Genomic DNA, 17,206 nt, shown 5'->3' with positions numbered 1-17,206 from the left:
AACCATCCTTGCACTCCTGGTATAAACTCCACTTGGTCATGTTGTATAATTCTTTTAATGTGTTGTTGAATTCGATTTGCTAATATTTTATTAAGAATTTTTGCATCTATTTTCATTAGAGAGATTGGCCTGTAGTTTTCCTTTCCTATAGCATCTTTACCCACTTTTGGTATTAAAATGATATTAGCTTCATAAAATGAGTTAGGTAGAGTTCCTTTTTCCTCAATTTTTTGGAAATGTTTGAGCAGGATGGTGTTGTTCTTTCTCGAATGTTTGATAAAATTCCCCTGTGAAGCCATCTGGCCCTGGGCTTTTCTTTGTAGAAAGATTTTTGATGACTGCATCTCTTTACTTGATTTGGTTGTTGAGATCTTCTATTTCTTCCTGAGTCAGAGTGGCTTGTTTGTGTGTCTCCAGGAATTTGTCCATTTCATCTGAGTTGTCTAGTTTGTTGGCATATAGTTATTCATAGTATCCTCTTATGATTTATTTCTTCAGGGTCTGTGGTATTGCACCCCTTCTCATTTCTAATTTCGCTTATTTGCATCCTCTCTCTTTTTTTCTTTGTCAGTTTTACTAGTGGCCCTTCAGTTTTATTGATTTTTCTCAAAGAACCAGCTTTTGGGTTTATTGATTCTTTCTATTCTTCTTTTGTTCTCGCATTCATTTATCTCTGCTTTAATCTTTGTTATTTCTCTTCTTCTGTTTGCTTTGGGGTTCATTTGCTGTTCTTTCTCAAGTTCCTCCAGGTATGCTGTTAAGTTCTTGATTTTGCATTTAGGGCGATAAATTTCCCTCTCAGCACAGCCTTTGTTGCCTCCCATAAATTCTGATAAGTTGTATTCTCATTTTCATTCATCTCCAGCTAGCTACTGATTTATCTAACAATTTCTTCTTTTACCTGCTGGTTGTTTAAGAGTATGTTATTTAACGTCCATATATTTGTAAATGTTCTTTTTCTTTGGTGGTTATTGAGATCCAGCTTCATCCCATTGTGATCAGAGAAAGTGCTTTGAATAATTTCAATGTTTTTCAATTTATAAAGACCTGTTTTGTACCCCAGCATATGATCTATCCTGGAGAATGTTCCGTGAGCACTAGAGAAGAATGTATAGCCTTGTACTTTGGAGTGCAATGACCTACATATGTCTTTTAGGTCTAATTCATTTATCAAGTTATTTAACTTCTCTGTTTCCTTATTGATCTTCTGTCTGGTTATTCTATCTATAGAGGAGAGTGGTGTATTGAAATCTCCTACTATTATTGTTGAAACATCTATTGTTCCCTTCAGTTTTGTCAATGTCTATCTCAGGTACTTTGGAGCATCCTTGATTGGGAGTATAAGCATTTATGATTGTTATATCTTCTGGGTGAATTGGCCCTTTAATTAGAATATAGCATCCTTCTTTGTCTCTTATGATGTCTTTACATTTAAAGTCTATTTTGCCTGATATTAGTATAGCTATTCCTGCTTTCTTTTGGTTACAACTTGAGTGGAGCATCTTTTTCCATCCTTTCATTTTCATTGTATTTATATCCTTGTGTCTAAGATGAGTTTCTTGTAAGCAGCATATAGCTGGATTATGTTTCTTAATCCATTCTGCCAATCCATATGTTTTAATTGGTAAGTTTATTCCATTAACATTCAAAGGTATTACTGAAAAGGCGTTTCTTGAATTCACCATCTTATCTCTTTTATTTTATTTATCAGATCTATATATTCTTTTCCCTCTTTCTCTTTGTATTCTTTAAATTACCCTTAGTGGTACTCTTCAATTCTGTGCCCTCCTCCAGACTCCCCCCACCCCCAGCGTCTTTTTTCTTCAGCCAGCAGAACTCCTTTTAGTATTTCATGTAGGGGCAGTCTCTTGTTGACAAATTCTTTCAGGAATTCTTTATCTGTGAAAACTTTAATCTCTCCCTCAGTTTCAAAGGACAGTTTGGCTGGGTACAGAATTCTTGGCTGAAAGTCTTTCTCTTTCAGGATCCTGACTCTATCATACCACTGCCCTCTTGCCTCCAGGGTGCTAGTTGAGTGGTTTGAACTCAGTCTTACGTGGTTTTCCTTATATGTAGTTGATTGTTTTTCTCTTGTTGCTTCCAGGATTTTCTGCTTCTCTTTAACATTTGATAGACTGATTTGTATGTACCTTGGGGAAGGTCTGTTTGGATTTATTCTGTTTGTAGTTCATTGGTCTTCTTTGACTTTTATATTTATGTCCTTTATAAGTGTTGGGAAGTTTTCCCCATTATATCCCCAACTACTCTTCCTAGCCCTTTACTCCTCTCTTCTCCTTCTGGGACACCAATGATTCTTATATTTTTGCGCTTTGTTTTGTCTATTATTTCCCTGAGATCCAGTTCAAATTTTTCCTTTTTTTTTTTTTTTTGTGATTTGCTGTTTTGAGTCTTTGAAGTCAATTATCCTGTCCTCTGTATCACTTACTCTTTCTTCTGTCTCTTGAAATCTGTTGTTGTGTGCCTCTAGTATGTTTTTTATTTGGTCAACAAAGTCTTTAATCTTTGTGGTATCCACTATTTTTCTATTTATTCTTTCAGATTCCTCTTTGTGCTCTTCTGCTATCTTTTTTTATCTCCTTTATGTCATTTGCCATCCCACTTATTTTATTAAGTAGAGTTGTATGAACATCTTTGATTAGTTGTTCCAACATCTGTGTCTCTGCTGGTGTTTTAATTTGGTCATTAGGCAGGGCTGTATCTGTCTGCATTGTGATATGCTTAGGGATCTTCTGCTGTCTTTGTGGCATGTAAATATCTTGATTGATTTACTCTGGGAGTTGATTTCTTTCAGGAGTCTAAGGCCTTGTGTTTGCAGGATGGTTGTAGAGCAGGGAGCAGGGCACAGGGTGGAGCACTTAGTGCAGTGATTTGTTTCAGGGCAGGTGTAGGTGCAGGTTGGGGATGTTAAACTGACGCTTGTGAACGTGAGTGCCCAATGGCTAGGGAAGATATAGGTGTGCTGGTGCAGTGGTCTGGGGGGCGTAACCCTGGTGCATGCTGGTCTAAGGCCCGGGGCCTGCATAGAGCTGTGGCTGTAGGTTGGTGTTACACCTTCATGAATTGGGGGCAAATGTGACCTGGCTATGCAGGTCGGCACTTTCTCAGACCTGGGAAGTGAGGCTGAGGGCTGTGTGCATGCGGGGTTCGAGGACTGTGGTAACGTGCGGTTCCCAGAGCTGAGTGACGTGTTGGGGGCCTGTGCGCATGCGTGGGCCTGGGAGTGCAGTAAATGGATGCGCTGAGCCTGGGGGAGGGCGGGGTGAGGCTGTGGGACACTGTGGGTGGGGGCAGGGGGGGGGTAGCCTAGGTATGGAGGTCGGTGCCTACAGCCTTTTGCGCTGGCAACAGCCTGCAGGGAACAGAGGGGGAGGTCCGATGGCCTGTGACTGACATAAACTGGCTTCAGGAGGCCCTTCCCTCAACCCTGTCCACTGGCCGCCTCCTGCCTGGCTCCAGGGTGCTGCGTCCTGCTGGCCTCTGCTTCTTGATGTTCCTCATTTCTCGGGTGTTTGGCCAGCTCTGGGTCTCTGTCATACTCGGTTCTGTCCATCTTGTCAGACAGCCCGATGGTGCTCCCACTCGGGCCTCTGGCCCGGGGTCCATGCTGTCTGCTTGGGGTGCTCCATCAGGCCCTGTCTGGGACCCGTGTGCACCCCTCCGACTGCTGCCACCCCCTCACCAGCCTGACGCCTTGGGTGTGATGGTCTCAGCTTCTCCCTGGCACCCGAGAAGGAGGTGGACCGAGGTCATAGCACCTCCCAGCCACCGTCCTCCCAGAAGCAGGTTCTGGTTTCCTGGATCTGGTAACTGTTTTGGCATCTTGGAGCCCTAAGGCAGATGTAAGAACACACGTGCTGTGCCTCTGAGGGATATGTTCTGTTAGGCTGATGGAATTCACTCACTTTCTATCCAGAAACCGGATAGGGTGTTGTAGTAGGTTCAGCCATGCCTCATTCTAAGCAGTTCTTTTCCCAGGAGGAAATGCTACTGTTTCACTGTCATTCATTGTTTCATGATAAGGTTTCATTTAGGAGGCAGAGAGCCTTTTTTCTATGCCATTTAAGTTTTACATGAGACCTAACTGCTCTTCTTTTCCCTTCAAATTTGAGCATAAGCATGACTTGCTTGCTGAGGTTTTTCCTTGTGGCTACCTTAATTCTCCTGTGCACTCTGAAATACCCCTGCACTCGTCCCAGCCTGGACGCCCCGCACCCATCCCAGCCCACAGGCCAGGACGCCCTGCGCCGGTCCCAGCCCACGGGCCTAACCGCGATTTTGAAGTATTCTAGGATAACTCCACTTGAGTTCCATCATGAAGTTGGAGCACTAGGAATGATTCCGGCAACAGGAGAACTGATTTCTGAATTGCAGACTATGGTAAAAAAAAAGTGTTGCTTGTAAGCTACCAGAAAATTAAAGAAGTAGCAGGCCACCTACCTGGTTGGGGGCGCAGGGGTGTGCCCCACCCCGACGCTTCCCACACAGACCCGGAGTGAGCGTGGAAAGGGCCCCTGTTTCCGCCCTAAGTCAGGGTCAGATTGTCAGCAAGGTGGGCTTTAGGCGCAGAGGATTTTTGCTTATCTTGGAATAAGTGTCAGTGGCATTTTTTGCCAAAAACATATTCCATGACATTTTTAACTTAGCTGAAGAGTCTGATCTAGCACCACATATAACATGTAAAAAAAGCTCACTGCGTGTTTTTTAATAAATATAGATATTTTGCAGGTGGAGATATAATTATGATACTAAATAGTGGTTTACCTTAACGTAACGAAATGGTTTTTAGTTTTATATGTGGCAATATTTCCTGGTTTTGAGGATTGCAGTATTTTGTATTGGTAAAATATTCGGATTCAGTTAAACTTCATATGCTGAGCTGCATTTAAGCAGTAGGTGATGGACATGAGAATTGGAGACAGTTTTCCCTTTGCTTGGTGACCGCAGTCCTGTTTTCAGTGCTCTGGCAGCTCCGCTTTCTCTGAGTGCTGCTTCAGCCTCTCCGGGTTGGCCAGCTGTCCCTGCACCGCTGCCGTCCCTGTCCAGGCCCACCCGCCCTCTCACAGCCCTTGGGCTTTGCTGCCCCGTGTCCCTTAGGCTGGGGGGTCAGCCGCGTTCCTTAGGCTGGGGGACCAGCAGCCGCTTGGGGGTTCCTGTTGAGTGGGGGCTGGCCTGGAGGGGTGCAGGGCCGCAGCACTGGGCAAAGCCAGTCCCCGAGAAGGGTGGCTCTGCGGGTGGCCAGTTAGTGTGGGTGCTCCGTGCGCAGTGGTCCTCGTCTTACGTCCCCCTCTGCTTTGTGAACAGTCAGAACTTGCTGTGCGACGTGACCCTTGTGGCCGAGGACGTGGAGGTGTCTGCGCACAGGGTGGTGCTGGCCGCCTGCAGCCCCTACTTCCACGCCATGTTCACAGGTAAGAGGCCATCGCTGCCTGGCCGAGCTTCCTTCTCTTCACGATTGTTGTTAATATTTCATCTTTATGAAATTCAGCATTATAATGCTTCATTCAGTCCCTGCTCCTCCTCGCCCTAGGTTTTCATTGCTGTGATCTGTGAACACAGACCTGCCCTCAATCCTCTGTACAGCTTTTGCCTTTACTTTTGAATTTACGCTTTCTGGTTCAGTTCACAACCCCCCCTCCCGCCCCCACCATTTATAACTGCTTTTTGGCCCATCATGATTTGGGAAAAAGGAAAGTACTGTTAGTATTTTACATTTTTTCTAATGGTTTTCACATTTGCTTCATCCAGTATTGACAGTGAACACAGAGGTGTTTAATGTTCCTTAATTTGGAATTGTAAGAAAGTAGGGTGGTTTCTACAAGCTTAAGCTTCATTTAGGCAGCTGACTGTAAAGAGATATAGAATGATTTTATTATTTCTGGAAAAGAAGCAATTTATATTCAGCAAACTTAAAACCTTATTCTTAAAATAAAAATATAATACTGCGCAAAGAAAGTAAGTTATTATCTGTTCCATCAATGGACTTATAATTGTAGCATTTTGGTAGGACAAACAGAAAATACCTGTAGATACAAATGTAGTTATACAAAACAGCAAAAATGCAAAGTTCTTCACGCTGTAGTCATCAGCAACTGCCTCATGTTTTGCTAGGAGCAAACATTTTATGGTTGGTGTGGGGTGCACAGGGCCCCTGAACACGGCATGCTGGGCCCAGGGGCTAAGCTGAGGACAGTGCAGACGGTGGGGTTGGGGTTGGGGTTGGGGTTAGGGTTAGGATTAGGGTTCTCCTGGGAGGAGGGTCTGACATTCCCTGAAGTTAAGGGGTGTAAAGATTTTTCCTGGATGGAGGCGAGTCCAGGAGGCAACTGGGGAGGACGGGCTCGTGTCTCAGGAGCAGAGGGGCCGCCCTGCCCCCCGTGCGCCGCCCTGAACGCTCAGTCACCGACTAGGAGGGCAGGGTGGGTGCAGCTGTGCTGGCCTGGGGGCAGCTGAGGCCTACCGAAAGGCTCCTCTAGGGAGGCGAGTGGTCAGCGTGGGGCCCACTTCGTTCTCCTGGTGGTGTCTTCTCTGTCCCACGGACACTGCTTAGGGGCATCTCCAGTGGGTGTGGAAGGTGGGGCCTGATTGGGGGACCCCTGAGAAGTGCCCCCATCTGCATGGCCTGCCCTGGTGGGCCCTGCGTTGGCCACATCCCCTCCAGGTGGCTGGGCCTCTGAAGCTCTGTCCACCTGGGCTGTGGTTTCTCCATCAGGAGGCCTGGGTGCAATCTGACCTACTTTACAGGGTTTTAGTGAGGCTCAACTGAGATCATGTATGTGTATTTCTTCGCCCTTTACTTGGCACATAGAAAATGCCAGCTGATGTTGGCAATAAGTACGGTCATCTTTTTTTTAACTCTGAATTCCTAAATATCTTTATTCTATATTCTGCAAGAATATGACATTGAGAAAGCCTTGGGGTAGACTTTGTGCATATGAAAAATGCTTTATTCCACAGAGTAACAAACATATAGTGCTCACTTAGAGCTACAAGACCAGAGCCGGCTTCGTTTCCCTCTAATGGCATCGCCCAGAGAACGGCAGGCCACAGGGCAGAGGGCTTGCGATGTCCTTACTTTCCTTTTTGTTTACTTCATAATCTAAACTGTGTTTTGGTTTCCCTCTTTTTTTTGCCTGCTGTCTTTGTTCTCTTATTTTAGCTGAAATGCAGTTTATGAATCTGCTGTGCTTTGGAAGGAAATGAGGTCCTGAGGACTCTCCTGTTCCAGAAATGTTTCTAGTGTGAGTCAGTTAACAGGCCGGTGGGCATTTCTTGCACTAGGACTCGTTTCTGCATGAGAATAAGCCTATATTTGGTCAAGTTTTAGATTGCTGTTTGCTAAGACAATTTTTTGGCATATTCATTTCTGATGTATATAAAATATGAAATTATTTTGGGTCCCTACATTGTATTTTTAGAACTTTAACAAAGAATATTTACATATCATATAGTGTACCCATTTCAAGTACCTGTTATAATTCAGTGAATTTTAGTAAATTTGCCAAGTGGTACAACCATTACTGTAACATTTTCATCCCCACATAATGGTTTTGAGCTTGTCCGTGTCATCATATGCATCATTAGTTTTTTTCGTTTTTATGGTATTCACTGTATGCTACACCACCGCTGGATTATCCCCTCAGCAAATGATGGACATTGGATTGTTTCCAGTTTCTGGCTATTAAGAATCATGTTGCTGTGAAGATTCAATTGTAAATCTTCATGTGTACATGTTTTCATTTATCTTAGGGTAGGTACCTAGGAGTGGTATTGCTGGGTCATAAAGTAAATTTATATTAAGCTTTTTAAGAAGCTGCAAAATTGCTTTATAAAAAGGCTGCAATGTTTTCCGTTCCCACCTGTATGGAACGAAGGTTCCTATTTCTCACACCCTCAAGTAAGGAACACTTGTGGCTCTGTCCTTTTTCTTATACCCGTTCCAGGGGGTGTGAAATGGCAGCTCGTTTTCATTTTCATTGGCACTTCCCTAATGCATCCTTTCCTATATTTATTAAGACTTTTATGGTTCTTCATCAGTAGATGCCATTTACCATTCTGGCAGTCTTTGCACTGTTTTCTGCTTTTGAATCCACTCTGGGGCCCACGGTTTGGCAGGAGTTAGGTTAAGAAGACATGGACATTCAGCCTGGGCGACTTAGCACACATGTATTCGGGTAAGCATTTGCCAGAATATGAGTCATTTATTTCTTTGTTTTTCTTGGTTTGAAGCCCATTTACCTTTATTGTCAAAAATATATTGAGGCCTTTGAGCAGACGTCTGGATGCTTCCATCCCAGCAGACGCCTTGTGTATTTCTATTCTCTGGCTCCTTGGGCACTGCCGCCCTTCTGTTGTCCAGTATTAGGGAAGGTGGGGCGTCCGCGCGTCCCTTCCCGGGAGACGGGTGCGTCCGCGTGTTCCTTCCCGGGCGACGGGGGCGTTCGCGCGTTCCTTCCCGGGAGACGGGGGTGCGTCCGTGCGTTCCTTCCCGGGCGACGGGGATGCGTCCGCGCGTCCCTTCCCGGGCGACGGGGGTGCGTCCGCGCGTTCCTTCCCGGGAGACGGGGGTGCGTCCGCGCGTCCCTTCCCGGGCGACGGGGGCGTTCGCGCGTCCCTTCCCGGGCCATGGGGGTGCGTCCGTGCGTTCCTTCCTGGGCCATGGGGGTGCGTCCGCGCGTTCCTTCCCGGGAGACGGGGGTGCGTCCGCGCGTTTCTTCCTGGGCGACGGGGGCGTTCGCGTGCTCCTTCCTAGGAAATGGAGAATAGTCATGTCCTTTCTTGGCCCTTGTTTTTAATCGCTCCCAAACTGTAGGTGAGTTTGAGTCTTTCATTTGATTATATGCCCAGAAAAGAATTCTGTTACTCATAGTGGTTTCAAATATTTGGATAGAGAGGGAAGTGATAAGTAATTCTGTAATGTGGTCACAGGTTTTTACTCTGTGAAGCTTGGGACTGTTTTTAGTGAGGCCAGGTTGCTTCACTGCTATTGGTGAGAGAGAACTATCAAATTGAATTTTTATATTTATATATTATGCTTTTTTATTGCAAATGTGGCATTTAAAAAGCTTTTTATTGAACAGATCATTTGTGGTTTCTTTGGTGCTACAGACTAAAATTTCTTACATCTGGTGAGAAATAGTAAAACTTTATTTTTACTTTTTTTCTCTGCTTTTGGATTTCTCTTGTCACATTGAACATAATTTTTATGAGAGAAATTTGATAGAAAAAGATAGAGTATTTGAATGGTTAACAAGTCAGAGTTTTTAAAGTTTTGTAAGGTTCTTCCTTTCATTCATCCAGAAGTATTTATTGAACATTTTGTGCTACATCATCCTAAATTCTGGGATGCCTGTATCTCTACAGGCATATGTAGAGATATTGTGAGTCTGTTCCAGACCAAAGCAAATATTGCAATAAAGAAAGTGTCACAAAGTTTTTGGTTTCCCAGTGCATATAAAAGTTATATTTACAATATACTGTTGTCTATTAATGCTTTCATCTGCTAAAGCTGCCAGAATGCAACATACCAGAGATGGATTGGCTTTTAATAAGGGGATTTATTTAGGATTGGCTTTTAAATAAGGGGATTTATTTAGTTACAAAGTTACAGTTCTTGCGAGAATTAGTTACAAAGTTGCAGTTGTTGCAGGAAAGGCAGCTGGCTGTCATCTCAGGTTCCCCATCCCACGGGAAGGTGTCTGCTGGCTTCTCTGCAGGTCCTGGATTCCAAAGGCTTTCCCCGGGCGATTCCTTTCTGCACCTCCACGCATCTGGGCGGTGCTGCGAGTGCTGAGATGAGGTGTGCCAAGCAGCCTGGGCTGTGCTATGCTGAGCTGTCTTCTCACCTCTCCTTTGTAAGCCTCTATCACATTAAATTAAACCTCACTCACTGTGGAAGGCACTTCCCTTAGCTGACCGCAGATTTAATCAGCCCAAGACCAGTCCACAGCCACAGAACAAGGGCGCCATCACCTGGCCAAGTTGACACCTGAACCTATCACAGTACATTAGTGTGATGTCTACAAAATATTGTGCATTCCTTAGTCAAAAAATTCCTTATTGCTCAAAATGTTAAGCATTATCTGAGCCTTCAGAGAGTTACAATCTTTTTGCTTGTGGAAGCTCCTGCCTCAGTGTTGAAGGCTTGCTGACTGATCAGGGTGGTGGGTGCTGAAGGTTTTGGTGTCTGTGGCCATTTCTTAAAATAAGACAATGAAGTCTGCTGCATTGACTAACTTTTCATTCACAAAAGATTTCTTTGTAGCATGTGATGCTGTTTGACAGCCTCTTATCAGCAGTAGACCAAAATGGGAGTCAGTCCTCTCAAACTGTTGCTGCATTATTAAATAAGTTGATGTGAGAGTCTCAGTTGTTTGTTATCATTTCACAAGGGCTCACAGCATCTTCACCAGTTGAGTGCATCTCAAGAAACTACTTTCATACTCATTCGTAAGAAGCAGCTCCTTATCTGTTAAAGTTTTATGATGAGATTGCAGCCGTTCAGTCACAGTTTGGGGCTCTGCCTAAAATTCTAGTTCTCTTGCTATTTCACCACATCTGCAGTTGCTTCTCCACTTAAGTCTTGAACCCCTCAAACTCACCTACAAGAGTGGGAATCACCTTTTCCAAATTCTTATTAATGTTGATGTTTTGACATCCTTCCATGAATGATGAATATTCTTAATGGCTTCTAGAATGATGAATCTTTTCGAGAAGGTTTTCAGTGAACTTTTCCAGATCCATCAGAGGTTTATCACTATCTGTGGCAGCTAATGCCTTATGAAATGTATTTTTTCAACAATAATAAAACTTGAAAGTCAGACTCACCAGGATGGAGATTGTGTTTCCAGGCATGAAAATAGCGTTAATCTCATTGTACATCTCTCTCAGGGCTCCTGAGTGCCCAGATACATTGTCAATGGGCAGCAGTATTTTGAAAGGAATGATTTTTTTCTGTTGAGCAGTGTGTCTCAATGGTGTGCTTAAAATACTCTCAGATGTGCTGTCATCCAGGCTCGGCTGCTGCATCTGGAGAGCACAGGCTGAGTCGATTCAACTAATTCTTAAGGGCCCTAGAATTTTAGGATGGTTAATGAGCATTGGCTTCAACTTCAAGTCACCAGCTGCGCTAACCCCTAACAAGACAGTCAGCTTGTGCTTTGAAGCGTGGAGGTGAGGCATTGTCTTCTCTTCTCTGGCTGTGAAAGTCCTAGATGGAACCTTCTTCCAACAGAAGGCTGTTTCATTTCCAGTGAAGATCAGTTGTTAGTGTAGCCTCCTTCATCAGTTGTCTGGGCTAGGTCTTCCAGAGAACTTGCTGCAGCTTTTATATCAGCACTTGCTGCTTCACCCTGCACTTTTGTGTTATGGAGCCAGCTGCTTTCCCTGAACCTCATGAACCCACCTCTGCTGATGTCAGACCTTTCTTCTGCAGCTCCCTCCCCTCTCTCAGCCTTCATATATTGAAGAGAATTAAGCCCTTGCTTTGGATTAGGCTTTGTCTTTAAGAGAAATTGTGGCTGTTTTGATCTTCTCTCCAGACCACTCAGACTTTCCCCATATCCACAGTAAGGATGTTTTGCTTTATCATGCGTGTGTTCACTAGAATAGCACTTATAATTTTCTTCAAGAACTTTTCCTTTGCATTCACTGTCTGGCTAACTGTTTGGGGCAAGAGGCCTGGCTTTTGGCTTTTGACATGCCTTCCTCACTGAGTTTAATCACTTCTGGCTTCTGATTTAAGGTGAGAGACATGTGGCTCTTCCTTTCACTCGAGCACTTTGAGGCCTTTGCAGGGTTGTTATGTGGGCTCATTTCAGTGTTGTTATGTGGGCTCATTTCAGTGTTGTTTTGTCTCCAGGAGCAGGGAGACCCCAGGAGAGCTCACCTGGGGAACTGCCAGGTGGCGGGGCGGTTAGACATGCTCATCACTTAATTTGCTGTCTTAGGTGGATGTGTTTTGTAGTGCCTCAATACGATTACAATAGTAACATCAAAAATCACCATACAGATACAATGGTGAGAAAGTTTGAAATATTGCAAGCATTTCCAGAATATGACACAAACAAGAAGTGAGCATGTTTTGTTGGAAAAATGGCGCTAACAGACTTTCTCAGCACACAGTTGCCACAAACCTTCAATTTGTAAAAAACGCAGAATCTATGGAGTTCAGTAAAGCAAAGTGTGATAAATTGAGGAGTGCCTACATAGAAGCGAATGGAATAGACATGTCCCATTAGACAGGCAGTAAACACCTGAGGAAAAGAGCACTTCTGATACTGGTGAGTGTTCTAAGCATGAACTAAGGTGCTGAGCTTAAAGAGCAGAAGTTAGAGTGCCTTGGGCTACTCATAGCAAAAGCTCTGCTCAAACTGGTTTCAAATGTGAGGAAGTGCATCATCTTGTAACTGGAAAGTAGGTTGCTGGATTTGCAGTCTGGGCACTGCATTAGGAACCTGCTTCCTTTTGTCTTTGTACTCTGCCATCTTCCAATAAAAATGTTATTTTAAGGCTGGTTCCCCTCCTGGATCCAAAAGCCTTTAAGAGTGAACCTGACATCTTGAGGGTAGGATAGGTGTCTCTCTCTCCCTCTCTCTTTTCCACCCTTCCCTTTAGGAAACCTTTCTCAGAAGTTACCCACATCACTCTAAAACTGGAACTGCAGTGTCGTTACCTTGTTTACTTACCGTTGGTTATTTGTAGACTTACCTATTATGACCGCTACAAAGAGTGGCTGGTGTAGGCAGCTGGTCAGCTTACCAGATTGACAATATCTGTGTGTCAGTAGCTTTTTTATAATCCAACAATCATAATGATCAAAGGGCAGTAGTGATTAGAGTAGATGACAAATGAGACATAAAATGTCATGGACTAAAGTTTATCTGTTGACTGTAGCTGTACACTTGTGATTCACTTTGCAGGGTTTCGGGATGGTAAAAGTTTCTGTATTATGCTTTTCTGTTTTGTTCTGTTTTTTTTCCAGATATTTTTATATTCTAAGCAATAAGTGAAGTTAGAATCACAGAGTTTTTCATTGAATGGATCTTAGGGTTTGTGTTCTTTACCCCTATTACATTTTTGGAGCCTCGGAGTGGAAAAATGAAGTTGCTGGTGGGCGCTGGGCCATGGCGTTCTCATCCAAGGTCCTTGAGGTGGGCCTGTTTCCAGCTATACACATGTCCTTAAGCTTCTACAACTTGGAGGACGTCATTTCTTTTCTCAAAAAAAGTCACGATGATGAAGTGTTCAGTAGAAAAGTGCTTAGTTCAGGCTGAAATGTATAGAGGATGTTTAATAAATGTTTGTTGACCTGAGTCCTTTGTTGCTAGAATACCCATTTTCAAGGCCAATTTAAGTATCACTAATTGTGTTAAGTAAAATACTACACTTTAAACTGGTGCTTGCTTTGCTACTCATCATTCATCTAGTTATTCATTCATTCACCCAACCAAGCGTTTTTACAATGTGCCAGGCGTTAGGGGACACAGAGAAAAGGAGTTGACCCTGTGCTCAGGAAGCTAGGACTGCAGGTGGGAAGAGCCAGGTGGAGAGGTGACCATGGCTGTGGGTTCTTCTAGGTTCCTGAGGCTCCCGGGGTGAGTGCTGACTCAGCTTTGGGGCAATTCCAGAAGCAGTTTCCTGGAGAGGTTCTAGGTGACCCCTGAAGGATGTGTGGGAACGGGGGGTGGGGGACAAAGAGTCCAAAGGCATCAAGGTAAGAAATTGCTTAACGAGTGTGGAAAACGATGAAAAGTTCCATATTAATTTATTTTAAGGCTCTAAGTAGGTGAGAGATGGGGCCAGACAGTGAAGCAGGTGCTGGACACAGGGGCCTGAGTGTCTGGCCCTGATCCCCAAGTGCTGGGCAGCTGCCAAAGGAGATTGTCAGCCAAGTCAGAGCTGTGGCATGCGTGCTGGAGGCGGGAGAGAACAAGGAGGTGCTGCCAGCATGTGGGCAGGAGATGCTGAAGACTCCAGGAACAGGGCAGAAGCATAGTGAAGGTGAGGGGTTGACTGAGGTCTCTCTGAGGTGAAATTGCCAGGTTTTGGTGAAAGATGGGATGGGTGCATAAGGAAGAGGGGAGAGTCAGGGATCTATATTATATAATATAATATAGATTCAAGGGTCTGTATTATATATTATAATTGGTATTATAAACACCGATTTTTATAATAAGTGTCTGGCTGCGTGAATATTCTATGCAGTGCAGAGCTCTACATGAGCAAAGCGTAGAGACAGAGGCTCAGTCAGCAGAAAGAGTATGGGAAATTGCAGGTGGTACAGGATAAACTGTACAGTAGTTTGGGTGTCTTTTAAAATACATTATTAAGAATAAATCTCACAAAGCCAGACTGTATAAAGAGTTCATCAATAGATACAGAAAAGTGCAGTAACTAAGGTAATACTAACAACTTGTTAGATAAAAATAGCTTTTGCAGTTCTCTTTAATATGCATTTTGTTGCATAATAGTTACTGGAATTTTTGTACTACTAATACAATCTGTTGAAAACTTCATTTTTGTCACTGTTTTTGGTAAATTAATTTAAAAATTAAAATGATTTAGAAAACAGTATATGATTGAGACTGAAATTATTGGAAGTAGGTCATAGTTTTCTGGAGAAAAAATTAATATTACAAATGACACATAAGGAATATATGAATTAGAGAAGTACATCTATGGCAATACTTTAAAAACTATGCTATTAAAAGTGTCTTGGCATGCCCGGATGTGAAAGTCTCCCTGGTAACGTGGGGCAGAAATCCTGGGATAAGCCAGGACCCAGCATCATGGGATTGAGAAAACCTTCTTAACCAAAAGAGGGAAGAGAGAAATGGGACAAAATAAAGTCTCAGTGACTGAGAGATTTCAAACAGAGTCGAGAAGTTATCCTGGAGGTTATTATTCATATGCATTGTATAGCTATCCCTTTTTAGTTTATGGTGAATTGGAGTGGCTGGAGGGAAGTACCTGAATCTGTTGAGCTGTGTTCCAGTAGCCTTGATTCTTGAAGATGATTGTATAATGATACAGCTTTTACAGTGTGACTGTGTGATTGTGAAAACCTTGTGTCTGATGCTCCTTTTATCCAGGGTATGGACAGATGAGTAAAAAAAAAAAAAAACACGGATAAAAAGTAAGTAATAGGGGGAACAAAGGCTAAAAAAAATTGGGTAGATGGAAATACTAGTGGTCAGTGAGAGGAAGGGGTGAGGGGTATGGGATGTATGTTTTTTTTCTTTGAATTTATTCTTAGATTAAAAATGATCATGGTGATGCGGAGAAAGAGGCACACTTATCCACTGTTGGTGGGAATGTCAAATGGTGCAACCACTGTGGAAGGCAGTTTGGCGGTTCCTCAAAAAGCTGAATATAGAATTGCCGTACGACCCAGCAATACCATTGCTGGGAATCTACTCAAAGGACTTAAGGGCAAAGACACAAACGGACATTTGCACACCAATGTTTATAGCAGCGTTATTTACAATTGCAAAGAGATGGAAACAGCCGAAATCTCCATCAACAGAAGAGTGGCTAAACAAACTGTGGTATATACATATAATGGAATATTATGCAGCTTTAAGACAGGATAAACTTATGAAGCATGTAATAACATGGATGGACCTAGAGAACATTATGCTGAGTAAGTCTAGCCAAAAACTAAAGGACAAATACTGTATGGTCTCACTGATGTGAACCGACATTCGAGAATAAACTTGGAATATGTCATTGGTAACAGAGTCCAGCAGGAGTTAGAAACAGGGTAAGATAATGGGTAATTGGAGCTGAAGGGATACAGACTGTGTAACAGGACTAGATACAAAAACTCAAAAATGGACAGCACAATAATACCTAATTGTAAAGTAATCATGTTAAAACACTGAATGAAGCTGCATCTGAGCTATAGGTTTTTTTTTTTTTACTATTATTATTACTTTTATTTCTTTTCTCTATATTAACATTCTATATCTTTTTCTGTTGTGTTGCTAGTTCTTCTAAACCGATGCAAATGTGCTAAGAAATGATGATCATGCATCTGTGTGATGATGTTAAGAATTACTGATTGCATATGTAGAATGGTATGATTTCTAAATGTTGGGTTAATTTCTTTTTTTCTGTTAATTAATAAAAAAAAAAAATGATCATGGTGTTGAACATACAACTATGTGATGATGTTGTGAGCCATGGATTGTACACCATGGATGGGCTGTATGCGTGTGAATCGTCAAAAAAATATTAAGAAGAAAACATCTTGGCAGGTGACTTTTTCAGGCACATGTGTCAGTTGGAGCTACCTCGCCTGTGCTCCGGCCTGAGGCGCGAGGCAGCGCTCAGGTGACCGTTGGGTCTGGGCCCGCCTGGGGGCCCTTGTGCCCCCAGGTGCCTGGGACGCAGCCTGTGGCCAGACCTGCGTGGGGTCACTGCAGTGTCTAGTGTCCAGCGGAGAGGAGCCTTCTGATGAAGCAGTTCTGTGTCCGCATGTTCCCGAGTGCGTGCGACGGCGGGGGAGCCCTCTGTGGAGGTGACGGTTGTTTTCGGAAGCTCCTGCCCTCCTTGGCAGGGAGGGTCTCTGACAGGGGACAGGTGCGGCCACCCCCAGAAAGAGGCGCCAAGAAAAGCAGCTTCTCTGAGGACCTGGCACAGTCTCAAGGGACGGGTCGTGACGTGTGCATCACGTTATCGTTTCTCTCCTCCCAGGCTGTGTTTGCAGTTTTGTGTCATTGTGGATTCCCGTAGACCGTTGTGGGCGCTCAGCATGGCTGTGGGGCGCTGTGGCTGAGACAGAAAGGCGCTTCCAAGAGTTTCAGGCCATTCTGTCATTTTTCTTTTCTTTCTTTTTTTTAATATGTACCATATTTTATTTATCCATTTCCTTTTTAATATTCATCGTGTCATTTTTCTACCAGGCAGGGATGAGTGGTGGCATCATTTTCTGTGCTGCTTCTTCTGTCTTTAAAATCAGCTGCATTCTAGAGCAGACCTTCTGCCCAGGGTGTCTGGAGGCACGCGGTGAGGCTGTCGGTTCCGCTTCCCCAATGGTGGCGGGTCCCACGCGGTGAGGCTGTCGTCCCGCTTCCCCGATCGATGGTGGCGGGTCCCACGCGGTGAGGCTGTCGGTCCCACTTCCCCGATGGTGGCGGGTCCCACGCGGTGAGGCTGTTGTCCCGCTTCCCCGATCGATGGTGGC

At 43.9% G+C, this 17,206-nt stretch overlaps 1 protein-coding gene across 6 annotated transcripts in view; it reads left to right on the top strand.

The window, feature by feature from the left end:
• KLHL2 (kelch like family member 2) overlaps nt 1–17,206 on the top strand; it is a 107,167-nt gene that overhangs the window by 21,173 nt on the left and 68,788 nt on the right. For 4 of the 6 annotated variants that reach the window (XM_077144334.1, XM_077144333.1, XM_077144332.1 and 1 more), the window contains one exon: nt 5,323–5,429. The exons of 1 other annotated variant lie outside the window; for it this stretch is intronic. In XM_077144334.1, coding sequence (XP_077000449.1) covers nt 5,323–5,429 — 107 coding nt within the window. Of the gene's footprint in view, nt 1–5,322; nt 5,430–8,721; nt 8,831–17,206 lie in introns of those variants that run through there. One more of the 6 variants, XM_077144337.1, reaches the window with a different exon arrangement.

This window comes from Tamandua tetradactyla, chromosome 26 (genome assembly GCF_023851605.1).
Source record: "Tamandua tetradactyla isolate mTamTet1 chromosome 26, mTamTet1.pri, whole genome shotgun sequence".
NCBI lineage: Eukaryota > Metazoa > Chordata > Mammalia > Pilosa > Myrmecophagidae > Tamandua > Tamandua tetradactyla.
Note: the sequence above shows the minus strand (reverse complement) of the source record. Positions and strands in the feature narration are given on the sequence as shown.